The sequence below is a fragment of the Rhinatrema bivittatum genome, chromosome 8 (genome assembly GCF_901001135.1).
Source record: "Rhinatrema bivittatum chromosome 8, aRhiBiv1.1, whole genome shotgun sequence".
NCBI lineage: Eukaryota > Metazoa > Chordata > Amphibia > Gymnophiona > Rhinatrematidae > Rhinatrema > Rhinatrema bivittatum.
This window is the reverse complement of record NC_042622.1, coordinates 263,571,730-263,582,832: the sequence shown is the minus strand read 5'-3', so window position 1 is coordinate 263,582,832 and position 11,103 is coordinate 263,571,730. Positions and strand designations below refer to the sequence as shown.

At 51.1% G+C, this 11,103-nt stretch overlaps 1 protein-coding gene across 1 annotated transcript; it reads right to left on the bottom strand.

Annotated features, from left to right (window-relative positions):
• Window positions 1–7,094: 7,094 nt before the first annotated feature.
• Window positions 7,095–9,611, bottom strand: CSKMT (citrate synthase lysine methyltransferase). The gene is made up of 2 exons (XM_029613564.1): window positions 9,521–9,611; window positions 7,095–8,130 (listed from the first exon to the last, which is right to left on the bottom strand). The coding sequence occupies exons 1-2, from the start codon at window positions 9,609–9,611 to the stop codon at window positions 7,490–7,492; spliced, it is 732 nt and encodes a 243-aa protein (XP_029469424.1). The 3' UTR covers window positions 7,095–7,489.
• Window positions 9,612–11,103: the final 1,492 nt, after the last annotated feature.

The window sequence follows — 11,103 nt, the reverse complement described above, 5'->3', positions numbered from 1 at the left end:
GCAAAATAAAACAACTTCAACTATACCAGCATCTAGTAAAAATTATTAGTGTATTCCTCTCTTGGTTAACAAATCCCAACGTAGTTGGGCCCTGCAGCACCCCTTGCTATTCCAGTACTGAGATCCCACACGGCTCTACTGATGCACCTCGTTCCTGGCCCTGCAGCACCCCTTGCTATTCCAGTACTGAGATCGCACACGGCTCGACTGATGCACCTCATTCCTGGCCCTGCAGCACCCCTTGCTATTCCAGTACTGAGATCCCACACGGCTCGACTGATGCACCTCATTCCTGGCCCTGCAGCACCCCTTGCTATTCCAGTACTGAGATCCCACACGGCTCTACTGATGCACCTCATTCCTGGCCCTGCAGCACCCCTTGCTATTCCAGTACTGAGATCCCACACGGCTCTAGTGATGCACCTCATTCCTGGCCCTGCAGCGCCCCTTGCTATTCCAGTACTGAGATCCCACTCGGCTCTAGTGATGCACCTCATTCCTGGCCCTGCAGCACCCCTTGCTATTCCAGTACTGAGATCCCACACGGCTCTAGTGATGCACCTCATTCCTGGCCCTGCAGCGCCCCTTGCTATTCCAGTACTGAGATCCCACACGGCTCTACTGATGCACCTCGTTCCAGGCCCTGCAGCGCCCCTTGCTATTCCAGTACTGAGATCGCACACGGCTCGACTGATGCACCTCATTCCTGGCCCTGCAGCACCCCTTGCTATTCCAGTACTGAGATCCCACACGGCTCTAGTGATGCACCTCATTCCTGGCCCTGCAGCGCCCCTTGCTATTCCAGTACTGAGATCCCACACGGCTCTACTGATGCACCTCGTTCCAGGCCCTGCAGCGCCCCTTGCTATTCCAGTATTGAGATCGCACACGGCTCGACTGATGCACCTCATTCCTGGCCCTGCAGCGCCCCTTGCTATTCCAGTACTGAGATCCCACACGGCTCTACTGATGCACCTCGTTCCTGGCCCTGCAGCACCCCTTGCTATTCCAGTACTGAGATCCCACACGGCTCCAGTGATGCACCTCATTCCTGGCCCTGCAGCACCCCTTGCTATTCCAGTACTGAGATCCCACACGGCTCTACTGATGCACCTCGTTCCTGGCCCTGCAGCACCCTTGCTATTCCAGTACTGAGATCCCACACGGCTCTACTGATGCACCTCGTTCCAGGCCCTGCAGCACCCCTTGCTATTCCAGTACTGAGATCGCACACGGCTCGACTGATGCACCTCATTCCTGGCCCTGCAGCACCCCTTTCTATTCCAGTACTGAGATCCCACACGGCTCTACTGATGCACCTCATTCCTGGCCCTGCAGCACCCCTTGCTATTCCAGTACTGAGATCGCACACGGCTCTAGTGATGCACCTCATTCCTGGCCCTGCAGCACCCCTTGCTATTCCAGTACTGAGATCCCACACGGCTCTACTGATGCACCTCATTCCTGGCCCTGCAGCACCCCTTGCTATTCCAGTACTGAGATCCCACACGGCTCTACTGATGCACCTCATTCCTGGCCCTGCAGCACCCCTTGCTATTCCAGTACTGAGATCCCACACGGCTCTAGTGATGCACCTTATTCCTGGCCCTGCAGCGCCCCTTGCTATTCCAGTACAGAGATCCCACTCGGCTCTAGTGATGCACCTCATTCCTGGCCCTGCAGCGCCCCTTGCTATTCCAGTACTGAGATCCCACACGGCTCTAGTGATGCACCTCATTCCTGGCCCTGCAGCACCCCTTGCTATTCCAGTACTGAGATCCCACTCGGCTCTAGTGATGCACCTCATTCCTGGCCCTGCAGCACCCCTTGCTATTCCAGTACTGAGATCCCACACGGCTCTAGTGATGCACCTCATTCCTGGCCCTGCAGCGCCCCTTGCTATTCCAGTACAGAGATCCCACACGGCTCTACTGATGCACCTCATTCCTGGCCCTGCAGCACCCCTTGCTATTCCAGTACTGAGATCGCACACGGCTCTACTGATGCACCTCGTTCCTGGCCCTGCAGCACCCTCTGCTTTCCCAGTACCAAGATGCTACCCACACACTACTCTGTGCCCTGCAGCACTCCCTGCTATTCCAGTAGAGACCTCGCACACCCAGCTCTGCCAGTGCACTCCATGCTTGCTCTGCAGCGCCCTATGTTATTTCGGTACTAAGATTCCCCTCTTAACTGCATGGTATACCAGCATCTAGTAAAAATTATTAAAATGTATTCCTCTCTTGGTTAACGAAACTCAATGTAGTTCAGTAACAAAACGTTAACCACCAAAATGTTCTAAATTTAACAAGTCATTTCTTCACCGACATTTCAATCCCTTTGTGTGTATCTTTTTGTTTTTTACTTCTATCTTTTTTGGTAGTACTTAACGGACCATCATAACACCCACGGTATACGAGCAAGGAAGTTGGAGCATTAATGCTCGTATATCGTGGGGTGTTATGATGGTCCGTTAATTGCTACCAAAAAAGATAGAAGTAAAAAACAAAGATACACACAAAGGGATTGAAATGTCGGTGAAGAAATGACTTGTTAAATTTAGAACATTTTGGTGGTTAACGTTTTGTTACTGAACTACATTGAGTTTCATTAACCAAGAGAAGAATACATTTTAATAATTTTTACTAGATGCTGGTATACCATGCAGTGAAGAGGGGAATCTTAGTACCGAAATAACATAGGGCGCTGCAGAGCAAGCATGAAGTGCACTGGCAGAGCTGGGTGTGCGAGGTCTCAATACTGGAATAGCAGGGAGTGCTGCAGGGCACAGAGTAGTGTGTGGGTAGCATCTTGGTACTGGGAAAGCAGAGGGTGCTGCAGGGCCAGGAATGAGGCGCATCAGTAGAGCCGTGTGGGATCTCAGTACTGGAATAGCAAGGGGTGCTGCAGGGCCAGGAACGAGGCGCATCACTAGAGCCGTGTGGGATCTCAGTACTGGAATAGCAGGGGGCGCTGCAGGGCCAGGAACGAGGCGCATCACTAGAGCCGTGTGGGATCTGAGTACTGGAATAGCAGGGGGTGCTGCAGGGCCAGGAATGAGGCGCATCAGTAGAGCCTTGAGGGATCTCAGTACTGGAATAGCAAGGGGTGCTGCAGGGCCAGGAATGAGGTGCATCAGTAGAGCCTTGAGGGATCTCGGTACTGGAATAGCAAGGGGTGCTGCAGGGCCAGGAATGAGGTGCATCAGTAGAGCCGTGTGGGATCTCAGTACTGGAATAGCAAGGGGCGCTGCAGGGCCAGGAATGAGGTGCATCACTAGAGCCATGTGGGATCTCAGTACTGGAATAGCAAGGGGCGCTGCAGGGCCTGGAACGAGGCGCATCACTAGAGCCGTGTGGGATCTCGGTACTGGAATAGCAAGGGGCGCTGCAGGGCCAGGAATGAGGCGCATCACTAGAGCCTTGAGGGATCTCGGTACTGGAATAGCAAGGGGTGCTGCAGGGCCAGGAATGAGGTGCATCACTAGAGCCTTGAGGGATCTCGGTACTGGAATAGCAAGGGGTGCTGCAGGGCCAGGAATGAGGTGCATCACTAGAGCCTTGAGGGATCTCGGTACTGGAATAGCAAGGGGCGCTGCAGGGCCAGGAATGAGGCGCATCACTAGAGCCATGTGGGATCTCAGTACTGGAATAGCAAGGGGTGCTGCAGGGCCAGGAATGAGGGGCATCACTAGAGCCGTGTGGGATCTCAGTACTGGAATAGCAAGGGGCGCTGCAGGGCCAGGAACGAGGCGCATCACTAGAGCCGTGTGGGATCTCAGTACTGGAATAGCAAGGGGCGCTGCAGGGCCTGGAACGAGGTGCATTGGCAGTGCTGGGTCTTGGTAGTGGAAAAGTAGGGGGTGCTGCAGAATCAAGAAGTGTATTAGCAAGAAGTGGGATGGCACAGGGAGAATGAGAATTCAGAACTGGGGGTGCATTTGGGGAGTCACCGTGCTGACATTGCTTTTGATAACTGAAATAAAAGAAAGACATTAACTCACATCAGGCGGCTGGTGCCAGTGATCAGCAGTGTGTGAGCGTGGCAGTTAATCCTGGGAGTGTGGCTCTCAACCCTAGGAGCAAATCCTTCTCTGTCTCAGTGAAGGAGAACAGCAAGATCCCCACACAGCAGGTGAAGGTGCCCCTGCCAGCACCACAGGAAAAGCCCCTTCAATGGATAGGGAGACCACACCTCTCTCTCTCAGAGAACTGCACAGGTCTGGCTTGTCCCCTATTTCTGCTGCAGCTTGCATGGATAAGGTTAGCGCTCCCCTCACTCAGGCAGGGCTATTTCTGGGCAGATGTAAGATCACAACCTTTCATCAGAATCCAAACTGGAAACAGAGAAACATGACAGCAGAGAAAGACTGTAGGGTCCACATAAATAAATCCCGTCTGCCCATCTGTCAAGTTAAACATGGTTTTTTTTTTTAATTTATCCTTTATTGAACCAACAACAGTAGGCATGTGGCAAAATGTTTTACATAAATAAACGCCTAAACAAATCCATTGTACAGATTCTCTGCCGACGGAGTGGGGTTTAGATTCGGAGGCAGTATTTCTGCAGCATTGTTTCCAATTCTGAATACAGAAAAGGGTAGAGGTTGTCCACAGAAGGGCGGCCACAACGGTGTGGAGTTTGCATCCGAAGCTCTGCAAGACCTAAGCGGGCAGACGCGAGAATAACAAGGACAAGATTTCTTCGCAGAGAGGGGGGTGGAGAGATGCAACAGCCTCTCAGCAGGCGGTGGTGGCAAAACCAATGACAGAATTCAAAAAAAGCCAAGGGTGGGAAAGAAAGTCAGTCCGAGATCAGGGACGGGTAGGCTAGACAGGCCTAGGTGTCCATTTTGCCATCAGATTCAGTGGTTTTGTAAGGAATATTTAGGTGCTTCTAATCAGGGGGAGCCGTGGCCAGCAATAGGTGGTTCTTTGGGGTGTGTGACCCTGGCACAGGTTTCCTGAGACTGAGCAGAGACCACAACACGTGATGCTCAGCCACTTTCCGCATGACCAGAGCAGTCAGCACTCATCGGAAAGAAGCCTCAGCTTGCCCCGGACGTTTCTGATCCAAGACACAGTAAAAGATCCCCCAGTTCTTTTATTTAGCACCAAATGAACAAGGAAAAGCCTGTTTTCAGGTGACACAACCCCTTTCCCTGCTTTTTATAGGGAGAAGCGCCTATGCTACCTTCGCACAGATAACAGGCACTTGCACGGTCCTTGCCTGCAGGTATTAGAGGCGGCAGAACCCGAACTGATGAAGGAAAGAAAGAGCGAGGAGGGACCCATGGGCCAAGCGCAATGCGAGAGTCGCGTTCCTTTTCAGGTAAGGGGACAGGAGAGAAGATGAGGTATCCAGGTACAGGCCACTGACCACACAATAAACATCCTCATGTTGTACTGAACTTAGACAAAGGTGAAGGCAGATGCTAAAACTCCCCAGAGAGCAGGAGCTGAACACCTTCAGGCAGAGAGAAGATACTTCTGCACTCTTTTTTTCTACTTTAGATGTCTAGCCTGCCTTTCTAAGAGATACTCAAAGCAGCTTACAACATGATTAGAATACAGGAAACAGTAAACCCCTGCCCCAGAGAGCTTACAGTCTGAGATTCCCCACTATCCGAGGCTCTCAAAGGAGGGAAACTCTCTCCACAGAAGGCAGGGATGCAGCAGGAAGCTCCAAATCTCTCTCGCTCTGACAGTAGTAGCTCTGGAAGCTCACACGGTGCAAGAGGCTTTTTAGGGGAAAATAAATGCTCAAGTCCCGTGTTTGACCAGCTCTTCCCAGACCCCTGTGAGGCACATGGAGGGCTTGTGAAACTGACATCAGCGAGGTGGAGAGCGGAGAGCTGAGGTGGCGTCCCGAGGACTTCCTGCTGGCTAGAAAAAGGAAGAGCAGATGAACTATACTGAAGGGGAAAAAAAAAAAAAAGGAGGTGGCTGTGAGAAAACAAGGTAAGAGGGAAGGAGAAAACCAGCATGGAGAGGAGACAAGGAAGGAAGTAGCGAGGAGGCCATGAAAGACCGAAGGCAGAGGAGGAACAGAGGGAAGGCAGGACACAGAAAGCGACATGAAAAGGATGGAGGGAAATGGAAGAGGAGGAAAGTGTGTTGTATAAGAAATGTTTGACAGCTGACCCTCTCTGTTCCAACCACCCTTTCCCTCCGTCTTTCAGGTTATGCAGCAGAAACATCACCTCATTACCCCACCATCAGACCACCGGGAACAGGGTCTCTGCTGCCTCCCTACCTGCCCCTTGCTCAGAGGGAGCAGCTTAGCGCTCTGCCAACTTCCACCACTGCCTCCTTACTACCTGTACATGTCCCTGTTATACAAAGGTTTTACATTTCGAAGGTCCAACACTCTTAGAACAGGTCAGGCTAGGTAGAAGCTGTAATTAAAATGTTGCCATTGGCGGTGGAGGTTTTGCTACAGGATGGTGTGCTGAGACTGTAAGCGGTACAGCGAAGCGCCGATAGGCTGACAGCCAATTCCTCCATAGAGACGAGCATTCGCTGTGCTTGAGCCTCCTGCGGTGTATGATGAAGTCCTCGTGTGAGTCTAAGAATGCTGCAGACAGGGTTCTCAATGTTCACAAGGTCAGGGTCAGAACTGATAACAAGACACTACAAGCTAGTGCCAAACAAACACTTTATCCACTGCATGTCTGAGACCTGGGCCCAGCACCCTTGAGGGAGGCCCTGAAATCCAGACATGCCAGCAACAGAAATATCACCAGCATGTGCAAGAGAATGGCTGGCAGCCTCAGAGTTTCTGTAAAGAAACATCAGAACATGCCATACTGGGTCAGACCAAGGGTCCATCAAGCCCAGCATCCTGTTTCCAACAGTGGCCAAAACCAGGCCATAAGAACCTGGCACGTACCCAAAAACTAAGTCTATTCCATGTAACCATTGCTAATGGCAGTGGCTATTCTCTAAGTGAACTTAATAGCAGGTAATGGACTTCTCCTCCAAGAACTTATCCAATCCTTTTTTAAACACAGCTACACTAACTGCACTGACCACATCCTCTGGCAACAAATTCCAGAGTTTAATTGTGCGTTGAGTAAAAAAGAACTTTCTCCGATTAGTTTTAAATGTGCCCCATGCTAACTTCATGGAGTGCCCCCTAGTCTATTATCCGAAAGAGTAAATAACCGATTCACATCTACCCGTTCTAGACCTCTCATGATTTTAAACACCTTGCACTCAACTCTCACAAGTATGGAATCTCATGAGATTTTGGCCACCCACTTGCTTTCAGACTTGCAGCAATGGAAATACTATCACACTACCAACTGCATAACCAGCTGCTTATGAAACGAGACTAATCCAGCTCTCCTTCTAGATACCATTAAAAACTGCCATCTTAACCAAAGGAGACAGACTGGGCCTAAGATGAGGCACAAATCCCTGTTCCACTGTCATTCCGCACCACCTCCCAACTTTCCCCACTCTCTAGTGCCCAATTCCTTGTGACATCAGCATGCTGGCAGTGTGATAATGTAACCATAGTAACAGACACCATGCACGTGCCCCAGCTCCTGCACGGTTACGTGTGTTTTGCTCGCTTGCTCTAGGAATAGGAGCCGGGCATCAGGATCCTCGTCAGAGAGCTGAAGCAGGGTACCCCCGGGCCTCAGCACCCTCATGCACTCTGCCAGCATCCTGTGGGTATTCTTAAACCCTGCAGGCCCACGCAGCAGCGAGTCGCAGGTGCCCTTGTCCAGCACCAAATGGAAGGTCTGGGCATTGAATGCACACAAGTCAGTGGCATCAGCTTCCATGAAGTGGAGCTGGGAGAGTGGATTCCGGGGCGGGGGGCCATCCATGATCTGCCCCTGCATGCAGTCAATTGCCACGCGTGAGAAGTCCAAGCAGAACATGTTTATGGGGTCCAGAGAGTCTCTGTACAAGCCTGGCCCAAGATCTGAGGTCCCACAGCCCACATCCAGAACCCACCATGGCTCCTTGGCCCTGGCTCCTCCGGAGAAGGACAGCAGGAAGCCTGACACATGCTTGTAGCCGAAGAACCAGTCAAAGTGACAGAAGCCGTCTGCAGTCTTCTCCTTGTAGAAGTGGTCCCAGGTGCTCCTGCAGTGCAGCCTCTGGCGGAGGTCATCTAAAACGCAAAGCCAAGAGTTCATGAGCAAGATCTGAGACCTCTCCCCTTCCCCCAAACTCCTCACAAAGGTTAGAAGCCCCTGGCAGAGACTCCCCCAAGTCAAGCAGAAACCATCCAACCCCAGCCCCAAGACACACATCCCTCCAAAACCAGAGGGGGACCATTTAATCCTAGCATTGAGACATCCCTGGCTTATGTAAGCATAATTAATTAAACATTCCTACACATGTGATGGTCTTGGATGGCTATGTATTCCCTTGTCCCCCTACCAGTGTTCCTACAAACCTGTACAGTGGCCTCTGACTGCCTTTTTGTCATTTCAATTTGGATGAAGACTGGAATCTAACAGCAAATCCTTTAAAAAAAAAAGCTCTGAAAACATGGCTATTTGACATCGCTTTTTCGAAAAACAATAGTGATTGAGCATCTTAATTGGATCATAATTGTTTTAATTTTATGTACATTAGGTTACAATTCATTGTAACTAGGACTATGTATACTGTTAATTTATGTTATTTAATGCATTGTAAACTGCCAAGGTTGTCTTTTCAGATTGATGGTATACAAATAAATAAATAATAATCATCTTCATCATCATCATCATCATCAGTAGTTAAGTAGCAATCAGAGGCTGGAGACCCTCATGCAGGTAAGGAAGAAAACTGCCCCCTACCACTTCTGTTCCAAGTTGCTCAGTATTGTGCTGTATAAGAACATGCCATACTGGGTCAGACCAAGGGTCCATCAAGCCCAGCATCCTGTTTCCAACAGTGGCCAATCCAGGCCATAAGAACCTGGCAAGTACCCAAAAAGTAAGTCTATCCCATGTTACCGTTGCTAGTAATAGCAGTGGCTATTTTCTAAGTCAACTTATTTAATAGCAGATAATGGACTTCTCCTCCAAGAACTTAGCAAATCCTTTTTAAACACAGCTACACTAACTGCACTAACCACATCCTCTGGCAACAAATTCCAGAGTTTAATTGTGCGTTGAGTGAAAAAGAACTTTCTCCGATTAGTTTTAAATGTGCCCCATGCTAACTTCATGGAGTGCCCCCTAGTCTTTCTATTATCTGAAAGAGCTAACAGTGCATGCTGCCCTTAAAGGTGTGATGGAAAGTGTTACACAGTTGGGGGCTGATGCAAAAAAACTTGCGCTGAAAGTGGGCGCTGTGTATTCAGCACCCGCTTTCATAACTTAAGGCCTGATTTACTCAGGCTTTTTACCCATTCTGTGACTACGGGAAAAATGCTTGGTAAACGAAGCTCTTAGATTGTGAGCCCTCAGGGGCAGAGAAATGCACAGTGTGCTTGAACGTAACTCACCTGGAGCTCCAGTTTGGAAAGGCGGGTCAATTAAAAATCCAAACGCAAAATCAGCACAAACCCGCCTTTACCTTCACATTCACAGCAAAACATCTGCCCCGGAAATCAGGGCCAACTCTTTGGGGAGGGGACCCCACGTTATCCGTTATCATCACCCCGGAAGTACTCACCTGCCAAACTGCAGAAACCACGCAGCCTGAGAAGAGCCGGAGAGAGACCCCACAATAACCGCCCCCGGGGCAGGAGCATATTACCGGAGAGTAACAGCACGGGCCCTTCCGTCTGTAAAGCACTTCCCCCAGCAGCGAAGAGCAGGGGCTGTTGACCTCGCGCAGCGCCCGGAAGGGAGCGCGGAAAGTCGGCAAATCACGACCAGGAATCTCCTACACCAACGTCAAATTACAGCGACTGCTATGGAAGGGGGGGGCCCGGGATTTACCCAAACGATGGCGTCATATCCCAGCGCAGAGCGTGAGGGCTCGAACAGCGACGGCTTCCAAGGCAACCAAGTTGCGCAGAAAATCCATCCGGCGCTGGCGGGCGTCACCCTAGCAACGCCAATAATGGACGGGGCGCGTGCGCTCCGTCTCGTGCTCAAGTCATTGCGTCATTGCGTCACCTGCGCGCTGCGCGTCGGGCAACCTGATCCGAGAGCCGGAAGAGGCGGGGCTGAGCTGTGCCCTTCCCTCGTCCGCCACCGTGTGGAAGGTCGGGTGGCGTCAGCTTTCGCGAAGTGCGTGGCTCGGAGAAAGGGCTCCGTGGTCGGGGGGAGAGCACTCTGTGAATTGCCGCATACTATCAAAGGCGGCGGGAGAGTGATTCAGAGAGTGTTCAGAGATGACCGAGATCCCAGGATCTCCCCCCCCTTGCTGAGACTCCCCCCACTCCAGTCAAACAGGCGGAGCGCACTGTTATCCCGCCATTGGATGCGCGTTTTCGACGCGCTAGCTTTACCCCTTATTCAGTAAGGGGCCGAAAACGCGCGTCCAATCCCCCGAACCTAATAGCACCCGCAACATGCAAATGCATGTTGATGGCCCTATTAGTCATTCCCGCGCGATTCAGAAAGTAGCGCCTACCCACAGATAGGTGCTAATTTCTCTGGGCACCAGGAAAGTGCACAGAAAAACAGTAAAAACTGCTTTTCTGTGCACACTCCGACTTAATATCATGGCGATATTAAGTCGGAGGTCCCGAAAGTTTAAAAAAGTAAAAAAAAGAAAAAAATTTGAAATCGGCTCACGGGTTGAAAACCAGATGCTCAATTTTGCCGGTGTCCGGTTTCCGAACCCATGGCTGTCTGCGGGCTCGAGAATCGAAGCTGGCAAAATTGAGCGTCGGCTGTCAAACCCGCTGACAGCCACCACTCTTGTCCGAAGAGGCACTAGGGGCGCGCTAGTGTCCCTAGTGCCTCTTTTTACCACCAGGCCTAATTTAAACAAATTTATTTACTGTATCATGCACACAGGAGAGGGGCCTGTGCGCGCGCTGGGAGAGCAAGCGTTCGCCCTTTCTCCCGCGACTTTTACTGTATCGGCCCGAAAGAGGGCAGAGGACTCCCAGGGGCCGATGCAATACAGTGCGCTCAGTTGAGCGCACTGTTTAACCCACTGTCGGATGCGGGTTAAATAGGCGATAATCCAC

Excerpts from the sequence above, each read along its gene's own strand:
- CSKMT (XM_029613564.1), bottom strand. The coding sequence starts at position 9,611 with ATGATAACGGATAACGTGGGGTCCCCTCCCCAAAGAGTTGGCCCTGAT. Across the intron at positions 8,131-9,520 it reads GAATGTGAAGGTAAAGGCGG|ATGACCTCCGCCAGAGGCTG; the intron begins GTTTGTGCTGAT and ends TTTGCGTTTTAG.